The following is a 17,321-nucleotide window of genomic DNA, read 5'->3' on the forward strand; positions in this document are numbered from 1 at the left end:
ACCAAAGATGTCAAAAGCGGTTCTAGAAGCACGGTTCTTGATATATAGATAGAAACTTTGATATGAACGTACAAGCCCCTCCAATCTACATTTAACACAAATATCATACAAATGTTTGTCCCTAAATCTGTATCAGTTGCAGAGACCTTGGCTATCTAAGGATAGAAGGTTCTCCTGGCTGTACTGTTGTAGTACGGGTATCTTTAGACTCGAAAATCTACGTCATACTCATATATGGTAATAGAAGTAGCTCTGAGTTTATCTAAATGGACGCTATTCTTTACCATTGTACAAATGCAGAAAAAGTTAAATGGATGAAAAAAAAAATCTTACTTCTAGCTACCATTCCTAAAAATCAACTCTTAACCAGAACAATTACTTCAGACAAGTGGTCCTATGGAAAGAATGTCCCGGACAATTAATGGAGACGGAAAGCTTCTCTCATGCATATATATAGATAGGGACATGTCATGGTGTGATACATACGCAGCCTAGTCAATGCCAGTTGCAGAGTTCAGTTTTGAATGTGATTTGATCCGTTGGGCCAACAAGAATGTCAGTCTTTTGCTTATGAAGCTAGGTTAACAGGATCCTTTACTGGCTGGCCCGGATCAACAGGTGGAGTAAAACTCGTTTGATAATTTACCAACTTGGAGGAATCCTTTGGATGAATAACTGTAGGGTCAGTTTCCATTTTATCTGCTTGATGTGGAGCAGCAGACTGCTCATGATCTGGTTCCAGAGGGCTTGATGCTGCAGGGAGGGAAGCTTTTGGCTCAACATTGTTTTCAACATTTTCGTACTCGGAGAGAAGATCCATGAATTCGTTAAGCAGTCGTTGGACTTTTCTATTTGATGCCATGGCAGGAAGTATATCTTCTCTTAGAAGTTTGTGCTTTCTCATTCCCTGCGTAAATGTAAAAATGTGATTAAAACAAACTTCTTATAGCCCTGAAACCTGAAGGCAGCCGTTTGCAACATTAAATAGTTTTGAGTTTTGAGGTGCGAGTAATATGAATATCCACATTGTGCAATCTACTTCACCAACTTTAGACAAATAATGGGTTTATGAAAAAATATGACACTAGTTACAAAATCCAAAAGATTGAGCGATCAACCACATGGTGATTTAGATTTAAGCACAGAGAAGCTAAACAAGTGCAAATAGAATCCATCAAAGATAGACAAGTCAAAAGGCATTATCACTACAGACAGCATTTGTCATGAATCAAACCAATCAGAAGAATTTCAAAAAAATGAATGCAAAAAGGGACGATATCATTGATTGAATAAAAGAAGAATAAATATGCACAAGTTAGAAGAATTGGAGGCAAATGACAAATTAGGTATTTTGTTATTAGGTATAATGTATGTATGAATGCCATTTGCAGGGTAGGTTAACAAAGTCTTACAAGCACACAAGGATCCCAGGCTTGATTCTTTGTATCCGCGGATGCATCTCCAGCCATCCCAGTTGGGGGTCCTAGTAAACTCTCACAAACCTCACGTAGCCGAGATTCATCTGCTTCTCTGTAATCAAGTAGCCAAGAACACTGAGTACAAATGTGTGAACTAAAATGCTTTGAAATCGTCTGAATGAAAATTAAATTACATCATTTAACGAAACAAAACCAAAAAGAAAAACTACTAATAAATCCCATCATCAACGAGAAAAAAGGAGGACAAGCCTAATGTGTCTCCCAAATCAAAGACATCATGCATCTGTATCAACCTCAATCTCAGATCTAGCTATAATATCCACATCTCTTTTGATGAATTCAAAACTTTGTGCTCCTAAAACTACGTGCAAAAAAGCACCAAGCAACATTTGCAATAAGAAATGAGCTATAAAAATATGTGGTTACGCAAATCAAAAATGTGTTAAATGTAAATCACCTTGCCAAAAAGCGTATGTATGATAGAAGCCATTGGCGATACTCATTAGGTGACTTCAATGCTAGTGAGGATGCCATCTGAGTTTCTAGGTGAGCACGTGTCTGCATCCCATCATCGGTGACCCTAGATTGAAGAAACTAAACTCTTAAAATTGACTTCAAAATTATGTAAAAAGATCTGGAAACTAACTAGGAACCTATCACACTGACATGAAAAACCCAATCTTCCTTCCACATCAATCATGTGACATTAAGAATCAAACATGTTGAGATCAATATCATGATCATGAAAATGAAAATGAAAATGAACCATCCCTGAAAACAAACCAGAACCCAAGTTCTTAAAGCTTCAGACTTCGGATGAAAGGAAAGAACAAACCTGCTCCAACCTGGCTTTCTAGCCAAATATTTCCTGATATCAACCTGCAGTGCAGCAAGCTCTCCGCTCTGAATAGACCCCAAGTTCCAAGAGCTGGAAAAATTTGATGCAGGGAAACAGTCGTCTGCTACTCTCAGCCAACACTTAAGGTTTGTATCAAAGAGAAAAGCATGGCGAGTGGCCAAAACAACTAGAGGAGAACCAGATTTTGACAGCTTGGCAGATATAACTTTAATAGTGCCTGAAAGAGTGGAAGGTTCAGTCCTCAAATCAGAAGGCAGATTTCTATAGAAAGCAATGGAAAACACGAGAAAAACAAAGAACAAAAAGACAAAAGAAACTTTGACATTAGCATCCCACTAGGATATAATAATTCAAATGTTGAACGTTACCAGAATCTTTGGTAGATGAGTTAGGATTCAAAGGAATCAGTGATGCCAACGAGTCATGAAGGAGACAACTGCGGTTAAAGAGATCCCATACATACAAGGAACCTTTCCTTGTCACCAGCAACAATTTCCAGGAATCATCACAATCGATAAATGTAGCAGCAGATCCCATCATCATGGTTGGCATAGAACGTCTACCACACTTGGTATAAACCTACACAAGAATAAAAAACTGTAACCAAATGGGAAGCTTATATAAAGGCATAATATTTTATTATTATATTAAACCGAATTTACTTCTGTCAGCCTAGAGTAATACGACTAAGATTAACTAATAACTTCATTAAGCATCTGCTCTATTGCCAAGATAGTAAAATCTTTAGTCTCAAAGATAATAACCAGGGTTCATTGTATTAATGCAAAATCTAGCTGTACCGTCATAATACATTGCACGTGAATATCGTCCAGAGCATTCTCCTACTCAATCTTAGTGCCCCAAAATAAATGTAACTAAATATTAAATAGCCAGTAACTACCTGTAGGCATCCATCTTCACACCCTACTGCCCAGAAATTTGCATTTCCAGCCAAAACAGTGACTTTCCCTGAGACCCTATCAGACCACAGATTTCTTGATCCTTTAGTACAAGAAATAACTGTTTCTTTCAACATCGATGTGTTTCCAGCCCCAATAATGTCATTGGCAGCATTCTCCTTTGGTCGAGCTTCCAAGCAAATTGGTTCATTATATTCCCCTTCTTTCTTATCAAACACCCTAATTGAAAGTACAGAACTACAAGTAGCCAATGAATTCGACGTCTTCAAATTCCCAGAATGATCCATTACGATATTTGCATCATTACCTGCAGAGAGTGGAACCTTCTCGATTACTAAACTATCCGTGATTGTTGCTCGAGCAGTGACCCCTGTACGCTCCTTTGAATCAGTGCGTTTGCTAGGCATTCCCCTCATGGAACTTTCCCTTACACATTCAGGGGCAGCTACACCATTATTATCCTTTTTTTGGTCAGATGACATAGATGGGAAATCAAGTGCATTGCTACTCTGAATCCCACCAGACTTATTTTCCTGCAGAACAGGCCCTCCAACTGCTTCTGGAATAATTCTCTTTCTTCCATCAGGTCGTCTATATTCTCTTTGCTTCACAGGACTAGAAATCTTCTGGGAAGCTGACGAAACCTTATTCAAACCATCCCCACCAGCTCCCCCACTCTTCTTTGAATCATCAACTTGGGCCTCCAAAGTCTTGGAGGCATCCCTTGCATCTATTGAAGATTTTGACAGGGTCTGGTTTAGTTGAGATTCTGAAACAACTTTCTTGCTTGAGACTTGCCTTAATGAAGCTGCTTCGAGCATCAGCTGAGCAGGAGTTTCAGCTAAATTCACTTGCCGACCTCTAACATCACCATAACGACTTCTCTTAATCTCATCAAGTTCTACGTCAGGTAACCTCTGTCCAATTTCTTTCACCTCAAAATGGAAAGTTGCTACTGACCCATCCAAGGAACATGCAAAGAGTGAATATCCATCAGGACTCCTGCTCCAATAGGAAAATTTGAAAATTATGGGTAGTGACAAATGAAGGTCTAGTAGATGAACACCAAAACAAGATTTGGAAAGCAATTACATAGTATAGGTATATTTCCAGAGTCATACCAAGATAAATCAACAACACTTTGAGTAAAGAAATGTTTGGCAACAAAAAGAGGGCGAGGACTTGCTGTCGTCCATACAGTTATAGTGCGATCCTGACTCCCAATTGCAATCACATTGTATGATGGGGATTCTTTGCCTCCAATTTTCGAAGCTCCATTTGTCCACCCAACAGGAACAGCCTTCATCTCGTTAGCATTAGTTAAATTCCTCCGAAACATAGAATGATTAAATTTGACAACAATAACAGGAGCATTGTGTCCTAAGAAATCAAACGTGGCAGACCATTCCCCTCTCTCCAAGACTGGTGCAGAATGTCTGGGCTTCTGAAAACCATGTGTAGTAGTGATGAAATGTCCACAAGGTGACCAGCCTAGACGCCGGAAAAATGTAGAACCAAGCTGGCAAAGAAAAGCCACAAGAACATAAAGATAGTCAAATTAAAAATAGGTAAAAAAAAGAAAAATCAAATCCGGACATAAAATAAACAAACATACAGATTTTGTCCAATGTCCATCAGTTCGGTGAGCAAGGCTCCAGTCACTTGTTCGCCATATAATAACTGTCTTGTCATCCGATTGACTGGCTATGAAAGAACCTATGGGATCCCAGGCAACTCCTTTAACAAGGCTAGAGTGACCCCTCAAAACGGCTGTACAAATACCATTGCTCATATTCCATATGTGAACTGTGTTATCTAAACTCCCACTTGCTAATGTCGAGTCATCAGGCGACCAGTTAAGATCCACCTACTTCATGCATTGAAATATAACTCCCGGGTTAGATGCCATCAATATCAGTACCGCATATATCAGTCAGCATAATGCTTAAATATATAAATGAGCAATCTGAAAATTATAAACAGTTTGATATTTAAAAAAAAAAAAAAAAAGAGACCTAAGAGGCTTGATTCTCCCAAATTGATTCTTTTTTTTTCTTTTAACAATATAAATATATAAAATCTAATCAAATGCATGAAGTTCCACAAAAAAAAAATAACAAGCTAAACCATTACCACATCAGCTGTGTGCCCCCTCAAAGTCATAGCAACTTTCCAGTTCTCGACATCTGGGGGCTCTCCACTTCCAAATTCAGTGGTCCCTGACCCAGGTTTCTTTTCATGAACAAGAATTGTTTGATCATCAGACCCTGATGCCACATAACGACCATGCTTAGCCCATCTTACACAATTAACTGACCCAAAGTGATCACGCAGAGTTGCAAGAAGCCTCTGATTTGAGTCATCATCTTCTAAACTCCTACCAACAGATTTCACATTCCATATCCGAACCTGCAGGGGTACAGGATGTAGTAAGTGATGTTATGGTCACATAATTAAATATAATTAGAAAATTTTATGAATAGCAGAAAAACTAGTTGTTGCATTGGTTCAGCAATCACACGACGACCAACACCACATAAAAAATAATAAATCCATAATTGCTAAACCATGCATGAACACAATCGTACTCTTGTAAGTCATAACTTGAGGCACATGCGTGTATATATGGAAACTCTCACGATAACTATTCGGAAGCAGTCTCTGACTATTCAACTGACAATCCAATCAAAATGAAATTTCAAAGCTAGACTGAAGAAGGGTTTCCATCACCAAAAAGGTTTCAATAGTTAGCTCAGCCGAGCAGGTTCCCAAGAAGTCAATGACAAGTTGTGGGGATGCCCCTCATCCGGCATTGAGATACCTAATGAGATGACCGGGGGCTCAGACCACAACTAGTCATGTGAAGTAAACAAATTCCAATGTTCAGGAGAAGGGGGAAAGATTTGGAATCAAAAGCCACCCTCTTTCGTTAAGAGCTAATGGGAGCTTAAAGACGTGAAATTTTCGACATACATTGATTCCACTATCCTCAAAAACACGAAACATGCACTAACGAGACCATTTTTATCATCTTCAACACGCAATATAGTTTTTTCCGGCATAAGTAAGATTACAACAAAGAAAAGGAAACAAAATGCAAGAAATTCCTACATGTTATACAATCTAGACTATCCTCATCAACTGTAAAGTAAAAGGATAGTGATAGTGTGCCAACGCTTCTGCGGTCAATTGGAAAAAAGGTTATACATTTTTCTCGGAGACCATCATAAACAAAAATGGAATTGATTTCATATTAGCCACATTCTTGTTCGCCACTAACTAGAGTAAAATATGATAAGAAAAAGTACCTTGTGGTCGCCTCCTCCAGTAGCAAATCTCAGTCCACCAGGTTGGACATCAATCGAGAAAATTTGCGTGCCCTCATGCCTAACCCAACTAGGTTTCTCTGCAATCATCTCTAAGTCCGAACACAGCAACAAACCCTCCCCCCTCAGGCTGTTTCTTGCCAATTCATAGTTTTCCAACACAATAAAACAACTCAGAACTGATCAATAAACAATTGCGGAAAGCAGAGAGCCCTAACAAAACCCAAATTTCAGAAACAAAAGGGTGCACAGAATTTTAGTCTCGTAAAATTAAACAGCTAAGAAAATACCGAATGCCCAACCAGAAACAACAGAGAGAAAAACATCCAAACACTAAGAGAAAGAAACAAAATTCTCAACATAGAACCATAGAATGAGGGCCAGACTAAACCCTGAAGATATGAATCAGGCAAAACCCTAGCTGGAAGAAACCCAGTAAAGTGATGGAGCTAAGAGTAAAAAAACGAAGGGATTGCAACAGTCAAAGCTCCTGAATGAGAAGTCAGAGAAGAAGCTGAGAAGTGGAAAAGGCAAAAAAAAAAAAAAAGAAAAAAAAGGCGAAGTGGGCGGGAGAGAGAATCAGAGATTGAAAAAGACAAAGGGAGCGGCACATGTTAAAACAGAAGAACTCAGCTTTGGAATTGGAAATACAATGCTCATCTTGGAATCGAAAGATGCATTCAATGGAATGAAATGAAAAACGAAAATCAAAGCAATAGAAACAGAAGGAATTAGGCTTTACGTTTGGGGGTCGCCTTCTTCACTCTCTTTTTGGTTTGTTTCGTTCGCTGCAGATTCTCCCTCGCTTTCTATTCTCCCTCGCTTTCTATTCTGCGCTAACAATAACAAAGCATGCTCCGTCCCGATATTTTCATTGATTCAATCGTTTTTTTTCTTTTTGCACACAGCACTCTAATTAGGTTTTTCATATTGTATAATGAAATCGTTTCCCCCTTTTTTTAATCTTATCTTTATCTTTCCTCTTTTTTTTTTTTTTTTTTTTTTTTTTTTTTGTCCTTTGGGTTATATTGTTTTACAAGTTGCAAAATAATAATATTTGGAATCTCAAATTTTGGAGTGACAGCTGTAAAAATTGTAATTTAGTATTTAAAGGTTAATTTTCCTTAGGAAGATTAAACTTTATTAAAGTGTGAACTCAATTTAAATTCTTAATTTCACGTTAAATTTAAAAAATAAAATATTTTATTTTAATAATTAAAAAATTAAATACAATTTAATTATTGAACTTTATAATTTTATTTAATAAACCATTTTTATGAACTTGCGTTTGTTTCATCTTCAATTCAAATACAAAATATTTCATTTATTTTATTCATAACTTTATGAAATTGAAAATTAAGCCTATAATTAAACTTTCATCATTTTCTGTATATAAGAAAAACTAAATATATTTGATGACAATGAAAATACAACGCTAAAATCAATATCGATCGATCTGTTCATAATAGCCATAGATCATCAATACATGTTTTTAAAGTAAGATTAAATAATCAGTGGATACGAAATAAAGGCTTCCACCATTTAAGTCAGTGGGCTAAAGCTAATTTTGGTGTTTTTGTTTGAATTACGAGATATGAATCATACTCTTTTAAAAAAAAATACATCTACAAAACATGTATCGTGAAACAAGATGGAAAAAATAAAAAGCATTACACCCATCACAAGTGTTAACGATTGTGCAGCTAATGGTTTAATAAACAAAAAAAGAACAAACAGGAAAATTTTTCATCAATCATAAACATAGAATTTCATCTCAACCTGGTTCTTCAATTTAAGAGCAAACAGTACTGTTCTAAGTTTTGAAAATTCCTCAGAAGACTCGATATGCCTTCCCCATGGTACTCTTCAGGTACAAGCATCTCACCTGATGAACAAAAAATACCGAAATCTCATTGTTAGATAAAAGGACAAGGCATTCTACAAACAAATATAATTGTCGTCATGAAATAAGACGAGCCTCGAGTATGCGAATGGAGAAGTTGACTTAGTTGACTTACGTTTTGCCAGTTCTTTTTCAACAAGGAAACGAGGAAATTGACACTCATTTGAACGTTCTGAAAAACTTGCTTCTCCTCCATGGCAACATTGCCCACGGCCACACCCATGCAAAGAACCTTCTTCAACTGGAACTTAACCATTGCCTTCGTCTCATTTACTTTAGACTCAAGGGATTCTTGGTGAGTAACAAGGGTAGGGAACTTTCCTGCAATGGCAATGTAGATATCCATATTAGTACGAACTACAAGACTGCTTCTTCCAAAGAAAAGATTGAAATTCAATTTCCAAGCATGCAGCCAATAATGAGCCTGGACAGCAAGTAGAATATAAAGTACCAAGATCCGAGAAAGCTAAGAAAAGCTTCCAAACTAGAGTCACCAGATAAAGGGTAAATTCCGAATGACTAGCAGTCATGAACACACTTGCCTGCCTTGTTGAGCCCAGGGCCCAGAAGACGGGGAATTTGCTTGATAACAGCTTCAGAAGCTAAAAAGGCGTGATATTTTTTGGCAAGTTTCTTCACCAATTTCTTGTTCTTGTTTAGCTTCTTCAGACCTTCCACGTCCATGTAATCTAAACCAATCTTCTCTGCCTATAATAAGCAAAAGCATAACATGTAAGCAAACAACCAGAAATGAAGTGTATCAGTATTCAAATTCAATTTACCATACATGAAATGTCAAAAAAAGTACATTATTTTCCCAGTTATGTACACATCCACTAATTGCAGCTTGTAAGCATGAAGTATTCGGCATAATACTTATCATTCATCAAATATGAATGAAAAATACTACAAACCATTATTACTGTTGAAATTTCTCATAAATAGCGTTAAACACAGCATTGAAAGCAGAACTAAAGCAAGCAAGCAACATACATAACAGTTACTGGACATGACAGTGAAGATGTTAAGATCAGGTAAAATTTACCTCTTCAACGTGCAAAGCATCTCCAAGCATGCAAATCTTCATCTTAGGGCGAGGGATATGGGGCAACTTCACTGATCCACTGAAACGCTTGTCCTTCTGTGGATCATAGTTCTTCAGTCCAATTTGAAGTTCAATGGTCTCAGTAAAGTTGCGTTTCTTTTCACTGCTATCACCGAAGATAGAGGAAATGGCTTCTCTCAACGCTTCACTCTGAAGCTTGCTGCAGATACAGACCAACAAAACTACATTCAGTAAATGGCAAGATAACCATAAAACAAAAAGATACAAGCAACCGAAGTTTCCATAAACTCGATTTTATTTTGGTACAAACGCACAAACAAGTAATGTGACTGCCGTGTTGGCAGAAACATAAACAAACTACACTAAAGCCAGAAGTAAATTCCAGCATTGTAACTTCATACTTCCAAACCTACCTCAGTCAAATGCATTTAGACTACTTGCAGGAATAAAGAACACGAACGAAATTATGAATCCGGAAAAGCTAATAAAAACGACAGTAGCACTAATCAAGTTCGTTCCGAAAAATACATTCTAGACGATAAATAAAACTAAATAGCAAAAAACATCCCAACATACCTCATTTTCGGAGCCTTGTCTTCCCTAAGCAGCAGCTACAAACTGGCTGAGAAGAAAACCAAATCAAAATACGATTTAATTGAGCGAGCTAGACGAACCAAATCGAGAGAAACAATAACTTAATATCAGGAAGAACAAACAACGCAAAAAACATCTTCACAGATAGAGGATTCAGTAGCAGTTTCAACAAAAACAAACTTCAATTCGAAAGAACATGGATGAATACCTGGTAAGAAGAAACGAAACTAGGGTTTTTCGCGGCCAACTGATAAACAGATATATAATGGAAGAACGAAACGAGACGATCCAAAAAGATGGGCTCGTGATAGAGCTAGGATATGAGTCCTCTGGGCCTAGGCCTCTATTCCCATTACCAATTTGATATTGGGCCCGTTTTGTTGGCCCAATTTGTTGTCTAATGGGCCTTAGTTATGGATCCATAATGGGCTTTTTTCGTTCATAGGTTTGTAGACGGACGACGACGATGTCAAAAAACGACATGTTGCTTCATATCGTCAAATAAAACAAAGAGAATTTAATTTATTTATTGCGTATTAATCCGTAGGGCTCTTTAGTTTTACAAATACAAATGAAATCTATTAAGACGTGTATTGATCTCTCTCTATAAATAACATTAATTAATTAAGCCGTTAATCATGCTTAATTAAAAAGTAATTTAAATTGATTTTTTCCATCTGAACACCGACTTTCTACCCTCCGTCCCTCCGCCACAAGCGACGCCCTTGCCGACGCAATTCTGCCAGCGGCCAAGATTCTGTCGAACGCCGAGTAATCGATCCAATCCTTTAGCAGTTCCTCTTTTCCCCATTTCTCCGGCACCGTTACTCTTCCGGCCACCTCCTCACGGTGCCTCTTCAGCCTTTCTCGAAACCCACAACAACCCTTGAATTTCTCAGCTCCGCCGCCAGAATCTCCGGGCGAGCCATCAACGGGGGATTCTGCAGGGGTACTGTTTATTCCGGTAGAAAGACGATCGCCGGAATCAGAGCGATTTGGAGGAACCATGGCGATTAGGTTATTGAATTTTGGGACTGAGAGATAATAATTAAATAGAAGGGTTGTGTGGGGGTTTAGTGTACACGTCAAATAAGGGTTTATTTTCTTTATTTATTTATTTATTTAAAGATATTCAATGGCTAATGGATTGTCTACGTTGGAATATAGGGTTTTATTTTTATTTTTATTTTTATTTTTATTTATTATATTTTTGTGTGGTGATTATAATGTTGGGCGATGAAAAGCTTGTGAGGTGGAGATTTTTTATTTTTTTCTTTTTTTTTTTTTTATAAAAGAAGGAATATGAAATTAAGGAGGAAAAAGGTGTGATTGGGAGAATTTGGGGCAATGGGATTAATGCAATTGATTTTGTTGGTGGTGGGTCGTGACCGGGATTCTACCCATGTAGATTCCAGCCACGGCTCGGTGTGACGTCAAAAGTCGAGCAAAAATGAATACACGTCTTGTGGAACTGTTGTTGTGACTGCTGAATGACCACAAATTGTTTATTTATTTGTTTGGATTTTATCTCCACGAAACTATACATAATATAAAATAAATGGGAATATGTTTATAATATAAAGTTTGAAAATAATCCAAATATATTTTAAAATATACGCATTAATAAATAATTACATAATCCAAACTTTTTTTTTTTTTTAATATCAATCATTGGTATTCTCAATTAAAATTATATTATAGTTTCATATAGCATACAAAAGTAGTAGATACACATTCTAAAATATTCAAATATTATTGTCTATTTCATTAGCTCCTATTCTATTATTTTATATATTTAATAATGCATTAATGGGTTATTTTTAATTATTTTTGTAACAAATTCCTCAAAGAAGAAGCAAAGTGAATAAGATTAGAGAGATGACAAGCATCCAAGTAAGAGAGAAATTAAAGAGCCACTTTGTTGGAGCTTTTTCCCTTTGTAACTTAGCCTTTTTATTGCTCAAACCAACGTTGTCTCACCCATATTCCTCAATGTCTATCCATTCCCTTTATCTTTTTTTTTCTCTACTTGCTCTGCTACCAAAAAAGGCTCGGGCAGGCAGAACAAAGTTCTCATCTCGTTATGTATTGTCATTAGCCTCGCGATTTTAAAACGTGTATATTAGGGAGAGGTTTTCAAACTCTTGTAAAAAAAAATGTTTTATTTCTCTTTCCAACCGATATGAGATCTCACACTCTACTCTCATTGAGTACCCAACGTTTTCGCTAGCACACCGCCTAGTAAACTGGCTCTGATATCGTCTGTAACAGCTCAAGCACATGCCAGTAGATATTCATCAACCCCTGTTTTTTAAAATGCATATACTATAAGAGGTTTTCACACTACGGTAAAAAAAAATGTTTTGTTCCTCTCTCGAGATCTCACAATCCACTCCTGTTGGAGGCCTAACCTACAACAGGCTTTGATACCCCTTGTAACAGCCCAAGTTCATTGCTAGTAGATATTGTCCACTTGACTCGTATCATTTTAAAACGCATCTACTAGAGAGACATCTTCACACCCGTCGGATCATGTTTGAATCCACAAAAAGCTGAATATAAAAGGTAAACGATGAGCAGCCATGGAATGAGCTGGTTTTCTTCATAGCGAAGGCGAGAAACCCCATCAAACATTAAAAGTTGCAGTCTCCAAGGACAGGTTCTGTTCTTTTCCATTCTTGTAATGCAATTTTGTCACATGGGCACTCATAAATCCAACTAAGAATCAAAACCCATTTGCAACAACTGCTTTTGGTTCATTTGATTTGCAGAAGAAGAACAAAGAAGACGATGGTTTGCACAAGGAATTCATGAATGGCGAGCCACAGAGTCCAAGAAACCGCCCCTGCTTCAACCCATCACCATCCTCACAATTCACTTCTTTATGGAATGAGCTACAACAATCCCTCCTCCACTTGCGAAGCTTTTGATATTGGAGAATTGGAAGAAGCAATTGTGTTACAAGAACACGAAGCTAAGAACAAACTGGATCATCACCAATCCAAACAAAGTATGCATTGTTCTTAATTTCTGTCAGTTACATTGTAGGGTTTGTGGGGTATTGATGATTTGATTATGATTTTATTTTGAACATACTTTGAAGAATCCTCAAGTTTGGTGATTCTCTGAGATTTGCTTTTATGATTCTTGCAGCCTTTTTCTCAGGCAGGCCTGCTGCTGCTGCTGCTGCTGCTGCCGCTGCTGCTACTCTGGAAATGTTCCCTTCTTGGCCAATCAAATTCCAACAAACTCCCACAGTACTTCTTCTTATTCCTCTTCTACTTCTTCTTCTTCCTCTTCTTCTTTATAATGTCTTCAAAATGGAACAGGGAATGAGTTCGAGACGAAGAGAAGAGAGCACTGATGAATCTCCCATGACTAAAAAGCCTTCTTCTTCTTCTTCTTCAGCTCATCAGAGCTTCATTCAGAAGCAGACTCACCCTGAAATGATACTCACTGATGTTTCAACTCAACATCACTCCCTTCAACAAAAGGTTTGCTACCAATTACTTGTCTACGCATCCTATTTATAAACCCACGATCATTCCTTACATTAGACTCGTTTCCTTTCTTTTTTTTTACTTTTGAGCTCTTAAAGCTCTTAAAGTTTGTACCTTTTCATCTCTTAAACGACGATTTTACACTAAAAATGATGTTTTTACAAAAGGGTTGGTTTAATTTTTTAAGATTCAATTAGGCACAGATCCCAAGAACTCTTAGAAAATCAAATAAAAAGCAGAGTTTGAAGATTTGAGGCTCTTTATCTGATGAATGTCTGACATGAAGAGGTAGAAGTAGAAACTTGCAGCTCCATTAAAGGTCAATTACAGGAATCTTCACAGTAGTTTTTTTTTTTTTTTTTTTTTTTTTTTTGTCTGGTTATAAAATGAAGATCTTTAAAGCCCTTTTTCTTTGCCAGTTATTGAAACCAGAAGCCAAGTTTTGATCAGATAAAGCTAATAGCTAGCGATCTAGGCGGCCGGCTTTGGCATATAATGTAGAGTTAATGTAATGATATGTTATTGTGATTGAATTCAGCGATCATTTTAGAGAGTTTTGTTCATAATTTAAATCTCATCAATAATGCAGAGAAAGGGATGTGGTTCGATTTCAACATCACAGAAGCAACTTGATGCTAAGGTCTTTTTGTTATTATAAACAAACAAACGTTGTTTTGTTGTTATTGTTGCTGTCTTGTTTCTTTTTATATCTTTGTCTATTTTTAATGTTTTTTTTTTTTTTTTTTTTTTTTTTTTGTCTTGATAATTTGTGTTCATGTTTAGACATTGAGACGTTTAGCTCAGAATAGAGAGGCCGCCAGGAAGAGTCGCCTAAGGAAAAAGGTACAAATTCTGTAAATATTGTTCACTTTGACCTGTTATGTATTGTTATCAGTCTCATGTCTTTAAAATAGGTCTATTAATGAGAGGTTTCCACATCCTTGTTAGAAATGTTTAGTTCCCCCTCTCTAACTAACATGAGATCTCACAATTCACCGACCAGCGTCCTCAGCACACTGCCTTGGTTTTGATACCATTTGTAACCGCTTAAGTCCATCGCTAGTAGATATTGTCCGTATTAGCCAGTTACTTATCATCAGTCTCACGATTTTAAAACTCGTCTGCTAGTAGAAGTTTCTACACTCCTATAAGAAATACTTCGTTACCCTCATTGACTGACGCGAGATCTCACAATAGTGGTTTTAAGATTATGAAGACCTCTAACTAGCTGACACATTTTAAAACCACGAGGTTGTCATACATACTTAAGGAACCAAACCTGACAATATTTTCTAATGGTAGGCTTAGGTTTTTACGGACAAAAATGGTAATTAATGAGATTTTAAATTTGATTTATTTGGGTTAAAACGTAATTATAGGCTTACGTACAGCAACTTGAGAGCAGTAGAATCAAGCTCACGCAGCTTGAACAAGACCTTCAACGGGCACGAGCTCAGGTTAAAAAATGTTTTTTTTTTTTTTTACTGCAATATATATAGGGAATATATGTATTTATAAATTTTAAAAAATTACTGTGTTTTCCATTTCTTGGTAGGGTTTGTTTCTTGGTGGCTGCGGTGGTGGCGGCGGCATTATCAGCCCAGGTAAGCTTCAAAGAAGTTATTTATGCATGAAAGTAAATGGATGATCAAATGGTAATTTTTTTGGAAAATGGTTATGGTAGGAGGTGCAATGTTTGACATGGAATATGCAAGGTGGTTGGAAGAGGACCACCGGCACACGGCGGAGCTGCGCGGGGGACTGGAGGCACGCCTACCGGACGTGGAGCTGAGAGTGAAAGTAGACGCATGCATTTGGCATTACGACCAAATTTTCCGGCTGAAAGGAGAGGCTGCTAAGTCCGACATCTTCCATCTCATCGCCGGCATCTGGATGTCTCCGGCCGAGCGTTGCTTCCTTTGGATTGGTGGATTCCGGCCCTCCGATCTCATCAAGGTTTGCATTTTTTCTTATTAAATATATTAAAAATTGTTGAGTTTAATTAAGAGGTTGTTGATTGATGAACAGATTTTGCTGTCACAATTGGACCCAATCACAGAACACCAAGTGGTGGAAATTTACAAGCTACAGCATTCGTCACAGCAGGCTGAAGATGCTTTATCCCAAGGCCTTGATCAGCTCCATCAGTCCTTGACGGACACCGTAGCCGGCGGTCCGGTCATCGACGGCATCAACCACATGGTTTTGGCCATGGACAAGATCTCTCATCTCCAAGGCTTTCTCCATCAGGTAATTACTTTATTATTATTTTATATCATTCAATTTTATTCACACTAACAAAACATTTGAGTCGGTTTAGGCGGATATTTTAAGACAACAAACGCTTCACCAATTGCATAGGATGCTCACCGTCCGACAAGCAGCCAGATGTTTTATAGTCATTAGTGAATATTACACTAGATTACGAGCCCTAAGCTCCATATGGTCCTCTCGTCCAAAGGACTAAGATTTATATCCTTTCCACGTTCATCTTTTCTCCTCCTAGTTTTAATGAAATCTAAATTATTTGCTATGTCGTATTATGTTCTTATATTCGTTAACAACATAGAACCTATGCATATCTCTACAATTTTAGGCATAATTCTTCTTAATTTTTTTGTCTCGTGTCGATGAAGGACTGTATTATGAAGTGCAAATGGTTCAACCCTCGCTACATCACTCCATTAATGAAAGGATCTAACGGGTTTTCCTCGACTTAAGTTTTCTCGATCTGGGATTGTTTTGATTTTATTTATCCATTATAAAAAAATTTAATTTGTATATGAATATTTAAGGAATTTGGACTCTAATAGTTCAAAATAATGATTTTTTAAAAAGAAATATTTGGATTTCCTCCTGGAAAAAAATGTGTTAATTATAATTTTTGATAATTAATTTCAACGGTGCTGATCTTTCATTCAAATTAAGTCTTTCCAATCTTTCCATCCAACCGTTGGATTCGGGTTAATACTCCCACGGCAAAACGTAATGGGCAGGCGACATGGGCCCAAGCCCAACTAATTTCCCCTCGTTCTACGATCATCTAAATTGTAGAAATCAAATATTTTTTATTTTATGTAATTTTTTAAATTTACGAATATAATATTCGACATTTATAATTCAATATTTATATTTATGAGATTTTAATTATTAATGAAATATTATTTTAGATAAAATTAAAATAATTAAAACAACGACATAATCCAGATAAGATGACAGGTGGAGGAGACAGTAAAATGACACGTAAGACAGCGTGGACAAATGAGAAACCGACAGCAAACAAGCAGAGGTGCTGAGGTGGCTCCTCCTCGGGAAAGTATTTAGAAACATCATCAATCAGTCATTACCCATTAATAGAGCTTCTGTGTCGAATTATCTTTCTTCCTTTTACCCTTACAGTTTTACCCCCACAGTAAGTTGTAAATTAATCTAAAAAAGAAAACAGTAAATAAACAGTAATTCATGAATTTAGCACATATATAAATAAAGAAAGGGAATCTCTGGGGCTAGCTAGTTTAGGGTTTCTGACATTATAAGAATCTATATATATATATATATCTATATGTTGATTGTTTGGTTGCTACAATGATTTGTGTCCTCGTGGGGTTAGGAGTAGAGAATCTAATGCACTCTTTCTCTAATCCATTTTAATTATGTAATTAATCACCACCGACCTAACAACCATACCCTTCAATTATTATAAACAATTCGAGG

At 36.9% G+C, this 17,321-nt stretch overlaps 3 protein-coding genes across 6 annotated transcripts; 1 reads left to right on the forward strand and 2 right to left on the reverse strand.

Annotated features, from left to right (window-relative positions):
• Positions 1-20: 20 nt before the first annotated feature.
• LOC111777093 (protein HIRA) lies at positions 21-7,452 on the reverse strand. 2 transcript variants are annotated; one of them, XM_023656533.2, is made up of 11 exons: positions 7,287-7,452; positions 6,527-6,674; positions 5,352-5,627; positions 4,834-5,085; positions 4,340-4,737; positions 3,200-4,220; positions 2,667-2,877; positions 2,275-2,515; positions 1,897-2,019; positions 1,413-1,530; positions 21-907 (listed from the first exon to the last, which is right to left on the reverse strand). In XM_023656533.2, the coding sequence occupies exons 2-11, from the start codon at positions 6,632-6,634 to the stop codon at positions 569-571; spliced, it is 3,087 nt and encodes a 1,028-aa protein (XP_023512301.2). In that variant the 5' UTR covers positions 6,635-6,674; positions 7,287-7,452; the 3' UTR covers positions 21-568. The 2 variants fall into 2 exon arrangements, with proteins under 2 accessions (XP_023512301.2, XP_023512302.2); XM_023656534.2 differs by lacking the exons at positions 6,527-6,674; positions 7,287-7,452 and having other exon boundaries at positions 4,834-5,088; positions 5,352-5,493.
• A 746-nt stretch (positions 7,453-8,198) lies between these two features.
• LOC111777732 (large ribosomal subunit protein uL1) lies at positions 8,199-10,418 on the reverse strand. Of its 2 annotated transcripts, XM_023657446.2 has the most exons (6): positions 10,316-10,418; positions 10,090-10,135; positions 9,493-9,712; positions 8,990-9,155; positions 8,563-8,768; positions 8,199-8,429 (listed from the first exon to the last, which is right to left on the reverse strand). In XM_023657446.2, exons 2-6 carry the CDS (start codon positions 10,092-10,094, stop codon positions 8,376-8,378), a joined length of 651 nt encoding a protein of 216 aa, XP_023513214.1. In that variant the 5' UTR covers positions 10,095-10,135; positions 10,316-10,418; the 3' UTR covers positions 8,199-8,375. The 2 variants fall into 2 exon arrangements, with proteins under 2 accessions (XP_023513214.1, XP_086974636.1); XM_087118510.1 differs by lacking the exon at positions 10,316-10,418 and having other exon boundaries at positions 10,090-10,226.
• A 2,195-nt stretch (positions 10,419-12,613) lies between these two features.
• LOC111776894 (transcription factor TGA9) lies at positions 12,614-16,333 on the forward strand. Of its 2 annotated transcripts, XM_023656295.2 has the most exons (11): positions 12,614-12,766; positions 12,879-13,117; positions 13,261-13,364; positions 13,437-13,601; positions 14,197-14,247; positions 14,391-14,450; positions 14,987-15,064; positions 15,163-15,211; positions 15,292-15,563; positions 15,636-15,857; positions 15,928-16,333. In XM_023656295.2, the coding sequence occupies exons 2-11, from the start codon at positions 12,922-12,924 to the stop codon at positions 16,072-16,074; spliced, it is 1,344 nt and encodes a 447-aa protein (XP_023512063.2). In that variant the 5' UTR covers positions 12,614-12,766; positions 12,879-12,921; the 3' UTR covers positions 16,075-16,333. The 2 variants fall into 2 exon arrangements, with proteins under 2 accessions (XP_023512063.2, XP_023512064.2); XM_023656296.2 differs by having other exon boundaries at positions 12,639-13,117; positions 14,999-15,064.
• The last annotated feature ends 988 nt before the right edge of the window (positions 16,334-17,321 follow it).

The sequence above is a fragment of the Cucurbita pepo genome, chromosome 16 (genome assembly GCF_057944985.1).
Source record: "Cucurbita pepo subsp. pepo isolate OVF chromosome 16, ASM5794498v1, whole genome shotgun sequence".
In the NCBI taxonomy this organism is placed as follows: Eukaryota; Viridiplantae; Streptophyta; class Magnoliopsida; order Cucurbitales; family Cucurbitaceae; genus Cucurbita; species Cucurbita pepo.

Bases quoted from the DNA above. Each gene is read 5' to 3' on its own strand.
- LOC111777093 (XM_023656533.2), bottom strand. From the start codon at position 6,634: ATGATTGCAGAGAAACCTAGTTGGGTTAGGCATGAGGGCACGCAAATT. The intron at 2,878-3,199 runs GTAGTTACTGGC...ATTCTTGTGTAG, and splicing joins GTGAAGATGGATGCCTACAG to GTTTATACCAAGTGTGGTAG. The intron at 2,516-2,666 runs GTAACGTTCAAC...CCACTCTTTCAG, and splicing joins CTCATCTACCAAAGATTCTG to GCACTATTAAAGTTATATCT.
- LOC111776894 (XM_023656295.2), top strand. From the start codon at position 12,922: ATGGCGAGCCACAGAGTCCAAGAAACCGCCCCTGCTTCAACCCATCAC. The intron at 14,451-14,986 runs GTACAAATTCTG...ACGTAATTATAG, and splicing joins AGAGTCGCCTAAGGAAAAAG to GCTTACGTACAGCAACTTGA. The intron at 15,564-15,635 runs GTTTGCATTTTT...ATTGATGAACAG, and splicing joins GGCCCTCCGATCTCATCAAG to ATTTTGCTGTCACAATTGGA.
- LOC111777732 (XM_023657446.2), bottom strand. The intron at 8,769-8,989 runs GCAAGTGTGTTC...TTGCCATTGCAG, and splicing joins CCCTGGGCTCAACAAGGCAG to GAAAGTTCCCTACCCTTGTT. The intron at 8,430-8,562 runs GTAAGTCAACTA...TTTGTTCATCAG, and splicing joins TGAAAAAGAACTGGCAAAAC to GTGAGATGCTTGTACCTGAA.